This window comes from Nomascus leucogenys, chromosome 21, assembly GCF_006542625.1.
Source record: "Nomascus leucogenys isolate Asia chromosome 21, Asia_NLE_v1, whole genome shotgun sequence".
Lineage (NCBI taxonomy): Eukaryota > Metazoa > Chordata > Mammalia > Primates > Hylobatidae > Nomascus > Nomascus leucogenys.
The window spans coordinates 78,359,893-78,382,486 of NC_044401.1; the positions used below are offsets into that span (position 1 = coordinate 78,359,893).

A 22,594-nucleotide genomic window follows, 5' to 3' on the forward strand; every position below is an offset into this window, starting at 1 on the left:
CAAAGAATCCCACGCACAGAGCCGTTACTGCACGCCAGGACAGGATGGAGGGAGAGGAGGGAGAGGAAGAGGTGGCTCAGGCTTTGGCACCCAGGGAAGACGGCCTTGAGGAAGGTTCATGTAACTGAGGGCTGAGATTTTATCGAGATGAAGGGGGTGGGAGCTGTAAAGGGACCCAGAGGGAAGGTATGAGGGGCTGGAGCAAGGCACGGAGAAGACAGGCAGGCAGGGCGCAGGCGTAGCTGCAGTGAGAAGCCTTGGGGTCAGATTTGAACTCTGGCCTTTTCTCCCACGAGTCCTTGGACGCCCCTGGAAAGAACTGAGCCCCAGAATGACGCAATCAGGTTGGTGCTTTACAAAGATCCCCTGAGCTTCAGCTGAGTGTAGAAGGCCCCAGAGAAGCCAAGTGTGGAGGAGGGGGCCTGTGAGGAGGGGTGGCAATGGCCAATTGCTGGAAGACCAGGGAGGAATGGCAGGTTCTAGAGCTTACAGTTAGGAGGTAAAACGCAGAGGCCTGGTGACGTGCCGGGTAAGGAGGGCAGGGGAGAGTGAGGAGGACCTTCTGGTTTCGGTGCAGGAACCGGGTAAGAAGTAAGTGGGCGTGCTGGCAGAGACAGGCCAGCTTGGTTCTGACCCGCTGGCATCTTCCAAAGACCACCCACATGCCCTGCAGCCCCCCAGGAGCCAGACTCCCGTATTTCCTACTCAAGAGCCCGAAACCCAAGGCAGCCCTGGGGAACAAGATGGCTTTCCTGCCAGAGATGCACAGCCCAGCTTTGAGGACCTGGCAGGTGGAGAAAAGTAGACTGGTTTTGACAGGGAGGCCACCTTTTACTCTTCAACTGCCAAACCCCAGTTCAGTCGGTGAGGTTCACTTTGTGCGACAGAGACGGAAGGGAGGGAGGGATGGAGAGAGGGAGGGATAAATTAGTGAGGCATTCCCACTGCCCCGCAGAACCCCTGGGAGGCATCAGGCTGTCTGCTGCGCAAATGCCACCAGAGCAGGGACATCAAACAAAGAATCTGAAGGGAGGCTTCCATGGAGACGTGACGGTGGAGTGACAGAACGTGGGCACTAGGTGGCGCCAACCTACTGTTTTTAAATACTCCGGCTTCTAAGTGGCTTCATAGTTTTCCAAAACAGAACATGGAGGAGGCGGGGGAAAGATCAGGAAATAGCTACACCTCGAGCGTTCCAAATACTAATAATGAACCGAGATGTACATATTGGGAAGCTTCTATATCACATAATGATGACCATGTCAGATTTCCTAACTTCTCTATCTTTTCTCACCTCCCACCATGTTCTTATTTATCTTCCTTATTCTGAAACCATTCATTCCCCTGCTCCAAATAGCAATGAACGCTGTATGGGGAAGCATCCCTCTCTGGCAGTTACATCATACCCCCATAAATAATTCTGTCACCCACATACAGATGCAACCATTCTTCTTATTTTTTGAAATTAAAATAGATAGGTTTTTCTGTGTGCATTTAAGATGATTCATGTTAATATTTTTTAAAAAGGAACCCAAGTATTACAAGAAAGTAAAAAGAAAATTAGAAGAAAAAAACTCACCCCAAATCTCAGCGCCCAGAGAAAACAACTGTGAACATTCTGGGACTCCAGCATGCAGTTTTCTCTTTATATACATGTGAAAGTACAGATGCACAATTTGATGGAAATAGAATAAGATGTGGATGACACTAGAATGGAATGTTTGGTTTTGTTTTGAGGTGGGGTCTCACTCTGTCACCCAGGCTGGAGTGCAGTGGCTGGATCATGGCTCAATGCAGCTTCAACCTCCTGGGCTCAAGTGATCCTCCCACCTCAGCCTCCTAAGTAGCTAGGACTACAGGTGCGTACCACTACACTTGGCTAATTTTAAATTTTTAAAATAGAGACAGGGTCTCACTATGTTGCCCATGCTGGTCTTGAACTTCTGGGCTCAAGTGATCCTACCTCTTTGGCCTCCCAAAGTACTGGAATTACAGACGTGAGCCACCATGCCTGGCCCTAGAATTTTTTGTTGTTGTGTTTTACGCAATAACTCATGGGTATATTTCCTCGTCAATAACTAGAGCTTAGTGTCATGGTCTTGAATGATGGTACAGAATCTCACTGTCTCAATGTATTAAAAAAGACTGAGTTAAGCTCTCAAGGAGGTAGATCTGGCCTCACTCTAATGGGATCACCTGCCAGGAAGGGAATTCTGTAACGTAATGGCCTCCAAAGATCCATGCTTGTCCCTGATTACACATGAGAGGAGGAGCACGAGGCCAGGGCTTTGCAGGCTGAGGAGCTATAGGAAGAGCAGTCTGATGAGAGATGTCTCTTCTGCTCTCTACCCCCCATCGTGGGTAGTGGCTTTTTCTAGCTATACTGGGCCAAATTTGGAGGAGGCATTTGCAGAGTACTAGGAGGGCCTAGAATACAGGATGGCAATTTTTTTTCTGTAAAGGGCCAGATAGTAAATATTTTCAGCTTTGCAGGCCACATGGTCTCTCGTAGCCACTACTGATTCCGCCTTTGAAGCACAGAGCAGCACAGGTAATATGTAAACATGAATGAGTGTAGCTGTGCTCCAGTGAAACTTTACGGACACAAGTTCAATTTCATAGGATTTTCATGTGTTGCAAAATATTCTTTTGATTTTTCTCCAACTGTTTAAAAATATAGAAACCATTCTTAGCTCATGGTTACACAAAAGGTGGTGGGGAGTAAGTTTCAGCCCATGGATCAGTGCTGATCCCGGATTGAGACGGTAAGCAGAGGCCAAGCCTTTTTTTGAAACACAATTATCACCTGCACTGTATTTTTGGCACTGAATTCTGCCCCTCAGCACAGGCTGACAGGCCTGCTCCTTCACGGAGCTTAGATTCTTCCCAGCACTTACTAGTATGTGGAGTTGTATTATTGACTTCATTGACGATCTGTAATTATCTATCTCCCCCACTAGATGGAAGCTCCACAAGGCTGGTGCCTTTTCTGTCTTGTCTGGTTCATTACCTTGCATCTAAGACAGTACTTGGCACATAGTGGGCTCTCAATCAATATTTGCTGAATGAACAGAAAGTTGGTTGTACATGGAATAACATCCTCAGTCTTTCCCGTGGTCCACAGGTCCTATGTGACATGTTCCCCTTCCACATCGTCAGCCTCATGGCTTGCCATCTTCCTCTTCATGGACTCATCTCAGGCCAGCCCCCACCCCAGCCCCCTTAAAGATCCAGCTTCAAGGCCGGGCGTGGTGGCTCACGCCTGTAATCCTAACGCTTTGGGAGGCCATGGTGGGTGGATCGCTTGAGGCCAGGAGTTCGAGAGCAACCTGGACAACATAGTGAAACCTCGGCTCTAGAAAAAAATGCAAAAATTAGCCAGGTGTGGTGGCGCACACCTATAGTCCCAGCTACTCAGGAGGCTAAGGTGGGAAGATCACTTTAACCCAGGAAGTGGAGGTTGCCGTCAGCTTTGATTATACCACTGTGCTCCAGCCTGGGTGACCGAGTAAGACCCTAGCTCAAAAAAAAAAAAATAAAATAAAATAAAGGAAAAGAAAAAAATCCAGCTTCAACACCCTGCTTCCCCTCTGAGGCCGATGGGCCACCCGTGTCCTCCTCCACTCTCACTGCTTCCCTCCTCACCCTGTGTGCCCATCACCGTCTGTCCTCACCATCTACCCGCCTCTGTGTCCCTCTGACTGAGCTGCAAGAATCTCCCGGCCAGGGACCAAGCTCCTTATCACTGGTACCCTTGGCAGGGGCTCGCGTTTCTCTGACGGAATGAGGGACGCTGTTTTGAGCGTCCTCCATTGAAGAGGATTCCATGTACAAAATCAGTGCCACACAATTCATTCCTGGGGTCACTGCCAGGAGCCTCAAATGTGTTGAGGATCTCGTCTCTGGTCTTTAACTCATGCCTTCTGCTAATAAGAAAAGCATTCAGTCTACAGAGGGAACAAAAACCACCTATGCTTGGCGACAGGGGCAATGATAGTACCAGACACCCGTCAAAGAACTCAGGCAAGCGAGCAGGCAGATGCCACTGTGCCTTGTGCTTCCAAAGTTCTGCTTGCTCTTTAAGTGATGGAAACCCTTCTTTCAAACAACACCTCCCTCAAAAGTCCAAATAGGAAACAGGCAAATGCAGCAAGACAGAATTTTATAGATCAATTTGGAAGAGCTGGTATAATAGAAAGTGTGGGCTTTGGAGCCAGACCCATGCAAATCCTGTGTCCGCATCTATAAAATGGGTGACTAGGGTCTAGCAATTATGTTTCTCATAAGGTTGCAGTGAGGATTACGAGGGAACACTGTGGATAAACCCAAAGTTGTGGGCCTCAGGCCCAACGGACACACTCTATGGCCCACACAGTGTTAATAAAAAATGGTGTATTTTACATAGAAATAGGGGCTTTAAAATTACACCTGCATCCACACGTAGCAGTGGTGAGCTAGAGCAGGAGAGCAATCATTTCCTTTAGACGGGAGTGTGTACTCAATCTTTTTCTTTTTTTGCCACAGTCCCCACCACTCCCCATTGCCTCTGCTCAGCCCACTTCCCTGGCAGCTCTCTGGCCCCCAAGGTGAGGTGAGTTTTCTACTGGTCTAAAATGAACACCAGGAGCACTCTTGAGGGCACACCACAGATGCCCAATACTTGTACTTTTCTATCTCTTCTCAATGGTCCTTGTAAACCGCACCTAACAAAGGGAAGTCTGATAGACCTCTTGATACGTCCTTTTGCACAAAATTAAAGCCTTTTAACCATGCGGGAGGTGCCACACCCAGATCTCTAAACAAATATCCCCTGTGAGGCCTCCTGACGACAGCCTTTCCCCTCTCAGGGGCCTGATTATGTTCCCACTGGGGTCTGATTGCTTCTCACAGGCATCTAGGTGCTGCTCCTTACCAGCTCTGAGAATTTCTGCCTTCACTCTGAACCTTTAATTATGATCCCAGGCTTCCTTAAGTAATGAAGAGGCTTCTAGCAGAGCACCCAAGGTCCTCTGATTCTAAATCAATGTCAAGGATATTTTCTCAGTGGTTCCGCAAGTAAATAGTAGGCTCCACTCCCCCACCCCATCCTCTTCATTTGGGGCTTTAGATAAACTAATGTGATATGCTCTGTCTGAAAGTCAGTGTAATTTCCAAGTGCCTTAAACTATCTGGAGTTAAAGGTTCCTCCAGGGGCCTTCTTCCAGCACCTGCCCCCTCGGAGTTTCACACCCGACGCAACTGGCAAAATATTGATCAGGAGTCAAAGAGACAGCACTACTCAAAGCAATTTGGTGCAGATTCACTATTTCACAGCGCCTGTCAACACAGATGAAACTGCTGCTTCCTGGGTGGGAGGTGTTACGACATCATATGCCACACAGGGGCGGTGTCAGAGGGAACAGCTTGGCTTAAGCCAGCAGAGGACCGTGGGGGAGATGCCTGTTCCTTGGGGACTGCCTGGCCCTGGCGGGGAGAAAGAGCAGGAAGCATCTCCTCTTAAAAGCAGGAGGGAACCAGTCAGGAGGAAAAGAGCCCAAGCCTTGCCTTGGACTGCTTAAATGCCTGTCATTTCTTTATCACCTTCAAATATGGAATCCTTCAAGGGAAATTTCCAGAGAAATGGCCTCAGGGAGTGATTCTCTTTTTGAAGGGCTGTATCAAAGAGGTCTGGGTAAACACAGAATCCTCCTCAGCAGCCCGAGTAGGACTTCAAACCTGGAATCTTGGTGCTTGGGGTGTTGCCTCCCCCATCCCTGCCCAAGAGCTCAAGACGGACAAACCACACGGAGGAAGGAACTGGGAACGATGGAATCAAAGCAGGACCCCAGCTCCAGTGTAATGTGCATTTCCATCTGAATCATTTCTAGCTGGAGCTGTGGCTGCCACGCACATGCCCTGGGCCTGGCTCTGTGCATTCATCTCAGATCATCCCCTGCACACAACGCATAACCGAATCCGAGAGCTGGGCCCCATTCTCCCCATGAAAGATGACAACACTGGGCTTTGGTCTCTCTGACCTTGGGCTGGGCCAAGGAAGCAGAGTGAGAAGAGAATGGAGAACTGAAACCCAATCTGCCTGAGTCTGAACCAGAGTTGACAGGGGACTCCATGGAACAGTCATGTACGTACTTGCCCCATACGCATCCCGTAACTGTTTTCCTATCTTCAAGATGCTAATAAAGATGTCGGGAGCACTACTCCAAGAGCTTAAAAGGGGAAAGCTGTCCCAGCAGGTAAAAAGCTTCCTTCCCGTTCCCTTCTCCTTCATCCTTCTCCACCCCCAGTCCCTTCTCAGTTCTCAATGACAAATGAGAATGTGGGGTCTCTTGACAATTTCCAGAGCAGCCTCCAACTCCTTCGGGTCTCTCTAAAACTGGACACAGAAATTGCCTCTTCCCCCATCGGAAACACATAGGGAGCTCATGGTCCTTCAAGGCGTGACAGGATGCTGGAGATACACAGATTGCTGCTAGGGTGCCCACCCACCAAGGCCTTTATTCTGTGCCATTCGTTTTTCTTTTAAATTGAGACGAGTCTCGGTCTGTCGCCTAGGCTGGAGTGCAGTGGTGTGATCTCGGCTTACTGCAGCCTCTGCCTCCTGGATTCAAGCAATTCTCATGCCTCAGCCTCCCAAGTAGCTGGGATTACAGGTACCCACCACCACGCCTGGATAATTTTGGTATCTTTAGTAGAGACAGGGTTTTGCCATGCTAGCCAGGCTGGTCTCAAACTCCTGACCTCAAGTGATCCACCCACCTCAGCCTCCCAAAGTGTTGGGATTATAGGTGTGAACACCACACCCAGCCTATTCTGTGCCATTCTGTACTGACATATTAATAGTAACAAGTCCTATCTGATAAGCCCTGCTCTGGACTGTTAGTACATTTCACAGATTATGTCATCAAATCCTCACAGTAATTCTGTGGGGCTGCTGGCTCTATCATTACCCTTGTTTTAGAGACCTAGATCTAAGAGGGTCATTCATTCACTTGCTTACTTTAGGGTCAGACTGCTTTGGTTTTAGACAAACCAGCTGTGTGGCCTTGGATAAAGCTTGGGTAAAAGCTTCTGGGATAAATGCATGAAATGCACAAATGCATGTGGACTGACATATAGCAAACGTACTTTAAGAAATAGTTACTGTTGGCCGGGCATGGTGGCTCATGCCTGTAATCCCAGCACTTTGGGAGGCCGAGGTGGGTGGATCACGAGGTCAAGAGATGGAGACCATCCTGGCTAACAAGGTGAAACCCCGTCTCTACTAAATATACAAAAATGAGCCGGGCGTAGTGGCAGGTGCCTGTAATCCCAGCTACTTGAGAGGTTGAGGCAGAAGAATTGCTTGAACCTGGAAGATGGAGGTTGCAGGGAGCCAAGATTGCATCACTGCACTCCAGCCTGGCAAAAGAGTGAGACTCCATCTCAAACAAAGAATTAGTTACTATTAGATATTTATTCAGCACCGGCCATATGTCAGGCCCTTGATCAGGAACTACGGATAAAGATGAACACGTGTTGTCATGGTCCTGAGCCCCTGGTGATGACAGCCCAGTGGGAGAACACACATCAACAACGTAATCTCCCTAAAACAGAGGTTTTAACTTGAGTGTCCTTAGGCGATCTGGATAGAATTCACAGAAGTCTGTGAACTTAGACAGCAAAAAAGTCCACTTTTATTTTCACTAATCTCTAAGTAAAATGTAGCATTTCCTTACATTTTAAATGTTGGCAACAAACTACAGTAGTGTTACGAGACTTGTGTGATAATCACCAAAAGAAATCACAAAGCTATTCCTGTTAGATTACAGTGATTACCAATAGAGGTGACCCTTGAATAACACAGGTTTGAACTGCATGGGTCAATTTATAAGTGAATTTCCACCCCCGAGACAGGGCAACCAACCCCTCCTCTTCTTTCTCCTCCTCAGCCTACACAACATGAAGATGACAAGGATGAAGACCTTTGCTATGATCCACTCCCACTTAATGAACAGTAAATACATTTTCTCTTCCTTATAATATTCTTAATAACATTTTCTTTCCTCTAGCTTACTTTATTGTGAGAATACAACATATAATACATATTACACACAAAATATGTGTTACTCGACTGTGTATGTTACTGGTAAGGCTTTAGTATTAACTTTTTGGAGAGTCAAAATTTATACTGGATATTTGATTGGGCGGACAGGGCACCCCAATCTCTATGGTGTTCAGGACTCAGTGGCATTTCAAAATTTCCTTCATGTTCCTCATTATTTCAACATTATAATGATTTTTAGCTCTGCGGCTGGATCTTGTAATTTAATGCCCTCATCAAGAAGCAGATAAATTAGTACAATTTTAAAGATATTTCGAAAAGATCTGAGGATAACTGGCTTCCTTTGTAATCTATTATATTTTATTTTAAGCATCTAAAACCATCAATATGAGAAGATAAGCTAAAGGAGTCCATGGAACCAAAATGGTTAAACCCACCTAGCACTAAGGCGTATATAATTGCATGCTTTTTACGGAAAACGTTATAGTAGTTCTGTATAAAGGTTTAATAAGGAACCCTGACCTAAACTTGGGGAGTTGCTTAGAGAACTTACTGAGCATAGTTTGAACTGAAATCTGAACAATGAGTAGGTGTTTATAGAGGAAAGAGGGAAAAAGGAGGCTTGGGTATGTCAGACAGAAAAAAAAGTGCATACAAAGGCCCTGTGATGAGACAACTGGGAAGGAAAGTAGCGTGGCTGGTGAGCAGGGAATGAGGAGGATAGTGGCCCAAGATTCTGTCTCAAAGCTAGGAAGCACTGGAGCTGGGGTTCATCCCGGGGTGGATCTGGCTGCCGAGGCCAGAATTTGCTGGCTAGCCCACCACCTTCTTCTGATGTGGGACCCTGGTGCAGAGTTGCCCCCAGATTCTCCTAAGTGCTAGGACAACTGCTTTCAAGTTTTAAATCCATAGTGTCTTCACTGATGCCACCAGTTCCCCGCGGACTTTTCTTCTACACAATACAATGACAACTCTCTTTCCATGAACAAGCCCTGAATTACAATTCAGTTTCTCAGCAAACAAATGAGTATTAGATGCTCTGTGTTGCAATTACCATGGAAGAAAGCAAATTTGAAAACTCTTTCTTATCCTGTTGGCTGTCTCTGCTGTGCATGTAACAGAGCTACATGCTCAGAAAACAGAAATAGGCAGTATCTGAGAAAGCAGAGGCAGAAATTCAATTCTCCAGTTCAAGCACTGGTTTCGACTTCCCACATTATGCTCTCCCTGACCTCTCGTACCTCCTTGGATTCTTTTTTCTACATGATATCCCTCTTCCTCTGAGAGCTAAAGGCCATGGGAGGTGTCCATGTCCTGTGCAGGAAAGAGCATTGTTCAGCTCAGCGCTAAGGGAGGTGACAAAGTTCAGGATGATGCATCTTCCCAGCCTCACTTGGTAACAGCTGTGTGCATCTTGGACGCTGGGTGGAAGGCTGGATTCCATGTACCTTGGGGTCCTTCCCTCCCTTTCAACTTTATGATGCTGTGATTTCCTGCTAAGAGAGCAAAGTGGACCTATCCCACTTCAACTGAGCACAGCATCCTTCCCACGTGGTGCTTCTGACCTTCCACCTTCTCCCCAGGTCTTGCCCTAGTGAAGGACTCCAACTGAGTGTCTGAACCACAGACCCGGCTGCGGAGTTAGGGTGGGTAAATGCCCAGTGTCCTTCTTTCGTAACGATGTTTTTCTCCTGTTTCCCACTGCTGAGATAATGTTGTAGTCCCCTTTACTATGAAGAAACAACTGGGTCACCTAAAATAGAGTTCTAAAGCTGCCCTTAGCAACACAAGACTGGTATCCAAACACCATCCAAGATCTAAGATCCCACGAGCTGTTTTTATTAGTGATCCCAACAGCCATGTCAAGAAATCAACCAGTGACCTACACAGATGGCTTTAGCTGGGATTTTATAGAAATACTTGAGTCTAGATTATTATGATGCAAATGGTTAAGGTGCCCTCATTTGTTTTCCATCTGAGCCTTAAAATAATTTCTCTTGGAAACAGGTAGTCTGCTCGGCTTGGTACCTACTATGCTTAAAAGTAGTGTCCTGGTTCACGCACAGCATTTACCTGTTAACTCTGGATCTCCGCTACTTCCCGGCCACTTGCTACTCTTACTTGTTCTCTGTTCTGGCTGAGTGTGGGTGGAGTGATAGGATGAACTCCAATGTCTGGGTTCCAATCTCATTTCAATCCCCAGATGTGGCGTCTGAACCAACTGATCATTTGGTAAGGATGGCCCTATCTGGTATGGTTTCAGGGCCTCCCACACCTGGGTACTGCCCTCAGGCCAAGACTTGGTCAAAGGGACCCAAGAAGGAAACAGGGAGCCTGTCAGTTGATGGAGAGACCAGGCTATGGGCAGGCACTGCACGAGAGTGGGCCCAAGTGGAATCATCGATTCAGCACACGGCAGGGACTGAGCCACTTGAGTCTCTTGGCTGCCCCTGGCAAACAGGTCCATACACTCTGAAGAGCTTGGGCTTTGCAGCTGGTGGGTGAAAACCAAGTTTTAAACAGTCAGCACACTCCTCACTGAGAAGGCTCTTCTCTTCTGGCAAGCCTTTCCTGGTGCCAGCCCGGAAGCAAAGAATTGCATAGCTCTGTGCACTTGATAATACCTGACAGCGTTTAGTCTCAGACATATAGGCAGCGCCTTCTCAGCACAGGCAGAGATTTGAAATGTGACAGCCAAGATACTCATTTCGGTCCAAGCCAGTGCTTAGGAATCACAAAACCAGTCAAGAGAGCTGCCCAGGAGTGAAGCCAGCAACCATAACAACCACTGGCTGTGCTGAGAAGGAATAAGAAAAGCCTGACTCAAGAGGACACCACATGGGGCCCCCTCTACTGGGTCTTAACAGTTGTTCTCTGATTTTCAGGCTTCAGGGGCAGGGAGATGAGACTGTTTCTTATGCCCTAGGAAAGAAGGATTCTGTCCATATTCCTGGACAGATACCTGAAGAAAAACAGCTTCAACCAACCCATGTTTGTTTGAGGAATAATGAGTGGGATGAACGGGGAAGATGTCTCCCAGCTGGATACCTCCTATGGCTCCAATGAGAGGCACACCAATGTCTCACAGCCTCATGTTTCATAGGCTGTGAAGGCTAGTCAGTGAAAAAGGGGAAGTGTGCTGCTCTGGGAATAAGGAAGCTGTTGGCCTTTATTAATTTCCAGATTGCTGTTCACAAGCACCATGGTGCCCACACAAGTAAACCCAATGTCAGAGAAGATTTTTCTAGTGAGCAAAGAAAGCCAGAGGAGGGTTGCTAAGTTGGCCTTGAAGATCAAACTCTGTCTACCTGCCTAGAGATGGAGAGGATTAAATAATTAGGTAATATTTATCAAGCGTGAAAACGCTAGATGGCCCCTGGAGTCTGCTACCAATATCAGTTCAACCGCTCCCAAGCCATAACAGCCGATTCTGCCTGAGAGCATCCTGACACCAGTGCCTGACACTTTAAGTGACTCCATTCTCTGCTTTTAGGCTGTTCTTGAGGCAGACAGAAAAGCCCCAGCTCTATGTTTTGTTGAAATGTATGCTTCCATCCAAGGTGGCTTTTGGTCAGAGTAAAAGATGGCTTCCCCAATCCCAGGAGCCTCTCTGATTTCAGGAAGTAGCACCGACATGACATCCTACTTCAGATGCCTGGCAATGCTCCCCAGTAGGAGCACCCAGCCTGGGCTACATCATACATGTCTCAACTGTGCGAACTCTTTTGGTAAGAATTTTTTATTCCTGGCCACCTGATATGTATATGTTAGCTTAATCCATCCATGCATCCCTCCATCCTCCCATCCATCCATGGATCCATCCATCCATCCATCCATCCATCCCTCCATCCTCCCATACATCTATGGATCCATGCATTTATCCATGCATGCATCCATCCTCCCATCCATCCATGGATCCATATGTGCATCTATCCATCCATCCATCCATCCATCCATCCATCCATCCATCCATCCATCCATCCATCCTCCCATCCATCCATGGATCCATATGTGCATCCATCCATCCATCCATCCATCCATCCATCTATCCATCCATCCTCCCATCCATTTGTGGATCCACACATCCATCCATCCTCTTATCCATCCATGGATTCACATTTTCATCCATCCATCCATCCATCCACCCATCTATCCATCCATCCAAACATCCACCCACCCAACAACCCATCCAATCCAGTATTTACTGAGGAGTCAATAGTTACCATAGCACCCTCTCTCCAATAAAAACAGAGAAAAGGAAAACAGTCTCACCCCTCATGGAGCTTATGGGGTAGTGGGAGAGCTGGATATTAGGGAAAAAAAATCACATAATCAGATGTAAAAATCCAACTGTGGTAAGTACTATAAGGGAAAGGTACTGGTGCCCTGAAACAAGTGGCTGGGTCAGGGCAGTCAGGAAACTTCGTTGGGGAAGGGACCCTTGAGCTGAGTTATGAAGGCTGAGGAGGAGTCAGTTAGGTACAGAGGTGGGACAAGGGCCTTCCAGGTAGAGGGAACAGCCTGCTGGGACTGCAGAATGGCTGCTGGACTGAAGTGTAGGATGCCAAGGGAAGGAAAGTACAAGACGGGGCTGGGGAGGGGGACAGGACTTGATGTGTGGACCACCTTAAGGATTATACATTTCATTAGAAAAGTTTCGACAAGTTCGAACAGCCTGGCTTCACACTTCTAACAGGAACAGGGCATGGCACTCTTATTCTGAAATATGTTCTCCAATGATCATGTCACATACAACAGGTTGTCCTGGGCATACAAAGAAACTACTGCTGACTTACAGATAAGAAGATACAATTATTTGCAGAGTAATTTCCATATCCAAGATCCCGTACTATGTCTCATTTAAAAGGCCACTGGCTGAGGAAGAGAGTGTGTGATTATTATCTCTATTTTATTACTATTATTTTTTGAGACCGGGTCTCACTGTGTCACCCAGGCTGGAGTGCAGTGGGCATGACCATGGCTCACTACAGCCTCAACCCCCTGGGCTCAAGTGATCTTTCTGCCTTAGCCTCTTGAGTAGCTTAGGGACTACAGGTGTGTGCTACCAAGCCCAGTTAATGTAAAAAAAAAAAATTTTTTTTCTTTTCTTGGTAGAGATGGGGTCTCACTGTTGCCCAAGCTGGTCAGGAACTGCTGGTCTCGAGTGATCCTGCCGCCTTGGCCTCCCAAAGTGTTGGGTTTACAGGCATGAGCCACTGGGCTCTGCCTTATCATCTCTATTTTAGAGGCAAGGAAATAGAAGCTTAGATATTAGCTTGAGCAAGGTCACAAAGGACTGAATCGTTCCTAGGATTTGAGTCTAGGTTTGCTTGAATCCCAAGTCTGTATTCTAACACTGCCTTATCCTGTCTTATTATTCATTCATTCACTTAGCAATGACTGTACCTACTGTGTACCAGGTACTGTGTTAGGCCCTCCTCATCCAAGGATGCACAAGATCTTCTGCCTAAGTGGCCCCACGGTGCAGATCAAGTGGGTGCAGGACTTTCAGGACTAACCCTGTGACCAGTACCCTATGCCCTGAGCACCCAAGATAACCTGACAAAATAGATAAAAGCCAAGCAGATAAAGACTGAGCCCAGTGATGACTTTCAGGAAGGTAAGAGCACCCGATTCCCACAAGTATGTTTAGTTTTAAAGCTCCTTCATTCAGGGAAAGAGTAATAAACTGTGTTGTTCAAGTCACCTGATGACATCCAAAACACAGAGGTACCGCTTGCAGGTTCCTGTGGAAGATGGCGGTCCCTTGGATGATGGAAATACTGCGTTTGGACATAAGAGCATCTTCGTTCACATCTGAGCTCTACCACTTCCTGGCTGAGAGGCTTTGGATGATTCACTTACCCTCTCTGAACGTTAGACCCCTCACTTGTTAAAGAGAAACAATAATACTCCATTTCTCTCTTTGCTCACCCTACCCATCCCTCCATCCAAACTGTTAGTAAATCCCCAAAGCTCTCCTCCAAAGTCCATCCCTAATGATCACTTATACCTTTACTATGATCATCCTCATCCAACCTGCGATATTTCTATCAGCCTCTTGCAGGTCCTGCAGACTCCAGTGCAAGTCCTCTGCAAGCATTCTCCACACAACAGCCAGAGCTGTAAGTTTATAGACTGTTGTGATTATTCCAGAGTCCTGTTTAAAACCCTCCAGAGGCTTCCCACTGCTAGAAGATCTTAACTCCTAACAATCTTAACTCTTTACCAAGAGAAGTCTTTGCCAGAGTTGCTCTTGCCTACTTCTCCAGCCCCTTCTCTCTGATCTTGCTTCGCCTTTGTTCACCTCACTCTAGGTGGGATCCCATGCCTCAGGGCCCTTGCAAATGACCTTCTTCTCCATATCTCTGCAGGGCTGGCTCCCTGTCCCCACCTGCCTTATCCCAAGAAGGGCTCCTCCCCACCACCTCACCACACTCCACCGCTCTTAGCACACAACTTGATTTGATTCCCTTTGGGACAACACTGAAGCCTATCATCAGTGGACTTGTTTATTTATTTCTCCTTTCTAGAATGTAAACTCCACGATAAGGGACCATCCCTTGTTCAACTTTATTTCTAGTACCTAGAACTTGTTTATAGTAGATGGTCAATAAATATTTAATGAATGAAAAGCGAATCCTGGCAGAGGTTGTTTTGAGGATTAAATAAAATAACTATGAATAGAAACCAACAGCATCTAGCACACAAAAACCTCTTCCCAGACTTCCTTTTTCTTTTATTTTTAAGAGATGTAGGCTTACTATGTTGCCCAGGATGGCCTCAAACTCCCGGGCTCAAGCGAACTGCTCGCCTCTACCTCCCAAGAAGCTGGGACTACTGGCGCGTGCCACAGCACTCGGCTCTCTTGCTAGCCTTTCTAACCACAGGCGTTTCAGGCACCACTCCTAGAGTCAACAAGCTTTTCAAAGCTAGACAAAAATGTCTGACATATGAAAAGAAATTTACTAGCTACAACAATTGATACAAAATATTTAACGCTACATTAAAAGTCTATAAAAGATCAACATTATGTCAACCAAACGCAACTTACCACCAACTCATATATTTACATAAACTTAGAGTAATCATGAAATGTCTTAGCATTTAAAAATGTTGGATATAACATGGCAAGACCTTCAGAAGTATGAGAGTCTAGGATGTTCCAAGGGTCTTGAAACAGACCTGCTTTTTTTTGTCTTCTGTCTTAAACACTCAAAGTTAAAAAAGAATGACAAATGAAAGTTATTTTTGAAAGAAGGGGGTTAAAAACTCTCCATGGGGGCTGCATGAAAAATGTGTTTTTCTTAACACTTTCCTACACTAAAAGTTTCTGGCAGTAACAAGATAACTTTCTGCAGGAGTTTCTGGGAGGGCAGCTGCCTGCAAAGGCATTAAGTGTTCATATCAGAGCTTCCTTTAATAAGATAAGTAATTCAAGCTCATTAATCTGGTGAGTAGAAATGATTAAACCGAAAATAGAACAACATTACTATTTTCTCCCAAAATAGCAGAAAACCATGATTTCAATGTCAAACTCTTTTTTAAAGCAATCATGGATTTACTTCTTTGTTTGCTAATTTGGATAGAAAATGTGACCCTCTTTCTCAATGTACTGATTTTAAAGAGGCTACTCAGGCACCCTTGCACAGTGGTATACGTCCTTTAAAACTGCTTTTAACCAAAACAGGAAGCAATGTTTAGCACTGAAAATATAGCTAAAAAAGAGATCCCTCCATCAGCAGAGGCAAAAAACATTCACCAAAAAAACACGACATTGGCTTAGGAGCCCAGAGGGTATGCAGGCAGCCCCGTGTCCTCTCCATTTCCTTTGCTTTTATTACATTATACAGTGTCATTTTAATTAAGCCATCAAATCAAATTATCAGATCAAGTGGCTTCGATTCTACTGTGGTTTGAACAGGTTTGGTTAAATTAATAAACCATATGTTTCATGTTGTCGGAAAGTTATTTTTCTCTGTTCACTGTTCCAAAAGTCTTCACAATAGACAGTATTCAGCACTTAATCACTGAATGCTCTCCCATGTACCCGGGATGTGTTGCAGAATAACTGAAAAGACAGCCCATTAAATCCTAAGTCTGTCCAAGTTATTTACCGACAAAGGGCAGAGTGGCAAATCGGATGTCCCTTGAACAATCCAATGAGCCTAAATATTGTTTCCATTTACTGGAACTAAAGCTTTATTATTTTTTATGGATGACATCCATATAGAAGTCTTTCTTCAGCAACAATACAACATTAAGATGACTTTTCCCCCATTACTTTCTTAAGGGGCCCTGCCTCTTGTGCTTGGCACTGAAAGGCTGGATTCTGTATTCTCTATTCCAGGACGTCCAATCATCCTGATAAAATATGGGTGCATGAACACAGGCCCCCACCACTGGCTACCTCAAGTTCACGATCACAACCAGGAGAACAGAGGAGGCGGGGAGCTATATTCAGTCAATTGAGGCTCTGGTTACCCCTCTGATGTGAAAGATGACCGGGTGTTAAAGTGAATTGGTAAGTGGGTGGTTACCAAGTTAATGAATCTCTGGTTGGTCCTAGGGTCTTTCAGTGGAATGGAAACACAAATCCAACACATTCACAGTCATGGCCATTACCACCTTGAAGACAGAAAATATGTATCTTACGACAAGCCTATGATTTCCCCGTTTAGGTTTCTCCAACTCAGTTTAAGCTACTCCCTAGAGTGGGGGTCAGTAAACTACAGTCCCAAGGCCAACTCTGGTCTGCCATCTTTTTTTGTAAATAAAAGTTTACTGCAAGACATTTTCTACATTTACATATCATCTGCAGGTGCCTTCCTGCTATACTGGTAGAATTGAGTACAGTCGGCACTTACATCCACAGGTTCTGCATGCCTGGATTCAACCAACCACAGATCAAAAATATTTGGAAGGAAAAAAAAAAAACAATAAAAAACAGCAATATAACAATAAAAAACAGTACAAATAAAAACCAGTAGAGTATAACGACTATTTACATGGCATTTACATTGTATTAATATTATAAGTACTCTAGAAATATTTTAAAGTATACTGGAGGATGTGTTTAGGTTATAGGCAAATGCAACACCATTTTATACAAGGGACTTGAGCATCCAAGGATACTGGCGTCCGCAGGGATCCGGGAACCAATGTCCCACAAATACCCAGGATTCAACAGAGACCATATGGCCCACAAAGCCAAAAACATTTACTATCTGGCCCTTAACCAAAAAAGTTAAATGACTCCTGCCTTAGGTAATTAATTTATTTTTCCTTCTTCTAGTGACAATAGCTCAATAAATGCATAAAACATCATAGTTTTCCTGGGCATTGCAAGCTTCCAATAATTATCAGATAGAGAATACCAATCAGGCAGGCTTTGCTCGTTTTGAATTACCTGAGGATTACAGAATACCACTCCTTCTCTTTTTAAAACTTTTTTTCGCAGAAGAGTAGAGGAAGGAAAAGGACTTGTTCTGTGCTTTGGCTCTTTCCTGCTTACATCTCTAAGGTCAATAATCTAAGCCGTCCAGGCTGTTTGATGATGTGTCAGCATCTTTTGGCCTATAGTGGCGCTGAGTTACCTGAGTCTTCTTAGGGGAAAAAAAAGGAGGAACATTTGGTCATGTGGGCTATGGTTCCATGACATGTGCATTTAAAAACAAACAGGGAGATCATCAGTCATTAGGGAGATGGAAATCAGAACTATAAAGATATACAACCTCATACTCACTAAGTTGGAGAAAATAAAAGAGATGCACAATAACAAGTGTTGGTGAGGATATGGAGAAATTGAAACTCTCATACACTGTTGATGGGAATGTAAACTGATGCCACCACTTTGGAAAATAGTTTGACAGTTCTTCAAAACTGTAAACAGAAAGTTACCATATGACCCAGCAATGCTATTCCTAGGTTTACATCTAAAAGACTTGAAAATGTATATTTACACAAAAACTTCGACACGGATGCTAACAAAAGCATTATTCATAACAGCCAACAGGTGGAAAAAACTCAGTGTCCACTAATTGATAAATGGATAAACAAAATATGGCACCTCCACATATTATGTACTTGGCCATAAAATATAATTAAATTCTGATACATAGCCCCCAATACAGATGAACTTTGAAAGTATTATGCTAAGTCAAAAAAGTCATATATGATCCACTTGCATAAAATGTGCAGAATAGACAAATTCACAGAGACGAAAGGTACGTTAGTGGTTGCCTAGCCCTGGAGGGAGGGAGGGAGGGACATACAGGGCAGAAGAAGGGAAGGAGAAGGGGAGTGATTGCTATAGATGGAGTTTCTTTTTGGGGTGATGAAAATGTTCCAGAAATAAATGGTGGCAATGGGCGCATGACTTTGTGAATACAGTAAAAAACACTGATGTGTACACTTTAAAAGAATGAATTTCATGGTATGTGAATTAAATCTCAACAAAGCTGTGATTTAAAAAAAAATAGGGACAGTATTCAGCAATAATAAAAAAAAAATGACCTACTGATATATGCCAAACATGGATAAATGTTAAAATCATTAACACCAAGTGAAAGACAAAACCAGACCTGAGGTTGCCTGGGGTTGAGGGCAGGAGAAATAATTGACTGCAAATGGGCAGGAAGGAACTTTCTGTGGCGATGAAAATGTTCTAAAACTGGACTGCAGTGATGGCTGCGCAAGTATAAATTTGCTAAAATTATCAAATTATACATTTACCATAGCCGTATATTATGGTATGTAAATTATGCCTTTAAAAAAATGCTGTAAAAATAGGAAAATTTCCTAAACTGCTGGCAAAAGTGTAAAGCGGTACATACAATCACTCTGGGAAGCCATTTGGCAGTCTCTAACCAAACCTGAAAATATGTGTACTCTAGGATGCTGCCATTTTACTCCTGGGTGTATGCCCAATAGAGATATGGACACATATTCATTAAAAGGCAGGTTCAGGAATTTTCATAATCAGCCAGACTTGAAAATAATCTACATATTCATGTATACTGAAATGGATAAATATATTTAGGTATAATCACACAATGGGATTTAGCAATACAGAAGAACAAACTACAGCTACAGGCAACAAGAGAGAGGACCCTCTAAATCACTGTAGAGCAAAAGAAGCAAGACACGAAAGAGGACATCCTGAATGATTCTATCTTTATGCAGTTTATTAAACAGGCTAAGTGAATTTCTGGAAGTGGTTACCCTTGGGAACAGAGAGTGATTAGGAAGGGGGATGATGGGGGAGTCCTGAGATCCTAGACGGGAGTTTCTTGATCTGGGTGCTTGTTACTCAGGTGTGCTCAGGTTGTGAAAATTCATCAAGCTGTGCACGTATTACAGGTACTGCACTTTTCTGTATGTGTAGCTCTCCAATAATATGTTAAACACACAAATAGGAATGCACCTACATCCCGCTCTCTCTTTGGCTCTGAAAATATCAGAAAACATTTTAATATTCCCATGTCTTAAAGAGTCAGCAATGAGCACTATGATAATTCAAACCAACGCAGTAGAATGACAAATGAATCTGCCATATTTAAGGACGGTTCTGTGGTTGTGGTCAAATTCAGAGAAGGCCTGTTCAGTGGAAGATCTTGCCCACTTTGACAATTTAACGCAATAGAAACCATTATCTTCCCTAGCTTTCTTGGATAATAAAGGCCATGCATTTTCTCTGTACAGCTGATATATCATATGCTCGGCCCATTTTTCTGGAAGGGGCTTTGTATCTGTCACCATCTCAGCAATTCTGAGCTATCAGATCTTGCACTCACTTGTGATACGAATTCCTCACCCACCCCAATCCATGTCCTCTGCATATAACTCTCACAAAATCCCCAGAAGACCTGCTTCTCTCAAGTCAAGTTCTCTTGGGAGAAAGCTTTCTAGCTGGGTTATTTTCTTTATTTTTTTTTAGCTAGGTTAAAAAACAAATTAGTTCATGTGAGGTTTTCCACAGCAGCCCAACCTAAGATATTTCAGAGGTTTGTGAGCTTCTTAATTCTCCCATTGTTCCCGGAGAATGACAATCTATTGTCCCCAAATTACTTGAATCTCAAGCATTTCTCGAGGGAACCTGGCGCCTGACTCACTTCTCCTCACTAACCTCAAACAAAATCACACAGACAGGAAGGAAATGATCACATTCTTAAACTCCCTCTCCTCTTCTTTTAGCTCCTTTTCAGAAACAGGAGCCTAGAAAATGGGCTCATTCTTATCATCAAAGTGCATGTCACTGCAGTTCCTTGTGGAATAGAATCCCATTCCCCCTGTTCCCACAAAGTTCATATGCCAATAAACTGTTCCCTTTTGTTGGGAGTGGGAGCACTCTTGAAAGAAAACCTCTCCACATAACGCACCACACTAACAACAGCCCAGTCTTCTTCCAGTGTTGATAAATGACACAAGGTCTCCCTTTATTACCCAAGCTCATAATTTTGAAGAAGGATAGCACCGGGTTGGGAAATATCCCTTTTCGCACCAAAAGAAAATTCCTTCTTTTTCCTTCCTCCCTTCCAAGTAATAGGGCTTTGATCAGCCTTGCTCCCCTGAGCATTTCCGGAGCTCTGTGACACAATTATGATAAATCCCAGAGCCTGAGAGGAGAGGTGTGAGGGTAGACCCAGAAGATCCAGTTTCCTCGGAGAGCAATTCATACTCATTTCACATGAGTAAGTAGAGATGGAAAAGACTGAGATGCCTGAAAATGATAAACTTATGTTTATCAGATACCGGGGTTAAACTGTTAGATAATAGGTTAAACAAAATAATAAGCAAGTGATTTCTAGTAGGGGGTGAGGCTGGCATGGGAGTTCTTGCCGGGCAGGGGTGGATGGTAGTAAGACTGCTATATACTGGGGTGTTGGGAGCAATTCGAGGGTCCTGATGATATGGACAAGAGACAGGGAAATACTGGCTAGAAGAGGGCAGTTCCCTGGCAAAGGCCCCACCCTTAAGTTTGGAGACCCTTGGGCCCTAAGTGAAAACAGACATTCCTGTTTTCATGACCAAAAGTTGCCTTTTGGCCCGCCATACCCCGCTATCCTGTACCCATATAAAACCCAGACCCCAGGCTCCAGAAGCAGACAAGGGGGATGAACATAAGAGCAGAAGAACAGCAGAATGGTGTGGCAGGGAGAAGAGAAGGAGCAACTGAATGTCAAGGGACAATCAGAGAGGAGACTGGCCACCAAATGGCCGAACTCCATCATCTTCTCACTCAATACCCCTTCCAGCTCCCTATACATCCTGCTGAGAGCCAACTCCACCACTCAGTAAAATCCCCACATTCATCCTTCAAGTCCATGTGCGACCTGATTGTTCCTGGACGCCAGACAAGGACCTGGGTACCAAGAGGTCATTGAGCTGGTTAACACTTAAGCTGTCCACAGACGGCAAGGCTGAAAGAGCCCACTGTAACACATGCCCACTTGGGCTTCGGGAGCCACAGATATATAACCCTAGTGCCAGAGCCCCAAGGAACTCGCCCTGGCTCCTGCACCTGCCCATCTGTGTGCTCCCCCTCCCATAAGGTGTCTGAGCAGCAAATGGTGACCGAACAGATGAGCCACATTCCTGTTGCATGTCTTTCAAAGTGGAGTGGAGGTCAGGGAACTCTCCCGTTTCACTGATGTCTGAGCTCAGAGATAAACTCCTGGTCAACAGGGAAACACGGAAAAAGTAAGACACTTTTCAAAAAGCTTTCTCTAGACACTGCTAGTAAGTTTTGAAGTTACAAGGCAGAAATGCAGACAGAATTATCTATTATTGGTCAAAAGGGCAATTTCTATCATATCTATTTAACAGAAGTTATTCCCACACCTGCTCCTATTTTTCAGCCAGACAGTCTCCCTTTAGCAGAGAGACATATGCATTTAACACCAAGTCCCAATTCTTGGCTGGCTTTGAATTCATTTAAATTTAAAGTAATTTATGATAAGGAATCTTCCTCTGGGCAAGGCACTTAATCCAAACATACCTTTAGAGGCTTCTGTCCCCAGTGGGTTTTCTAAGAAGTCTGTCATGTCGTGGTTCCAGGCGTCACGGACGGCAGACTTGGACACCACCCTGTCATGCAGACCCTGCTGTGGTCGAAAGTTATTTCTCAGATACTCCACCGACTTGACATGGTCTTGCTGCTCCGTGGTGAAGATGGAATAAAAAGCCTCAAGCTGAACAGAGAACCAGAGAGGGGAGGGAAACAAAAAACAAAAAACAAAAAACACACAACAATTAGAAAAGCTATTTGGTCCAAAGCAGGTGAAGGTGATACGAGCATGAAACGGTAGGAAGTGCCCAATGCCAGGGCTGCTAAACCCAGCAGGACTTGAGGCTGCCTGCTGGAAACACTGCCAACAGGCTCATCTGGCTGTGGCTTCTGTCCTGCCAACTAACCAGGAAAACACTTCATTTGAGGCTGTACCGCACTCTTTTGAGTTTGCACCTCCCGTGAGACAGTCCCAGTCTTTCTGCAGTGCCCTGCTGGAATCAAGTTTGGCAAAGTCGCCAAGTCACTAAATGTGTGACTTGCAA

At 44.9% G+C, this 22,594-nt stretch overlaps 1 protein-coding gene across 3 annotated transcripts in view; it reads right to left on the minus strand.

Moving 5' to 3' along the window:
* Positions 1–22,594, minus strand: part of PTPRG (protein tyrosine phosphatase receptor type G) — a 743,963-nt gene that overhangs the window by 111,511 nt on the left and 609,858 nt on the right. For all 3 annotated transcript variants that reach the window (XM_003273634.3, XM_003273635.3, XM_030802031.1), the window contains exon 8: positions 22,041–22,233. In XM_003273634.3, the coding sequence (XP_003273682.1) occupies positions 22,041–22,233 (193 nt within the window). The remainder of the gene's footprint in view (positions 1–22,040; positions 22,234–22,594) is intronic.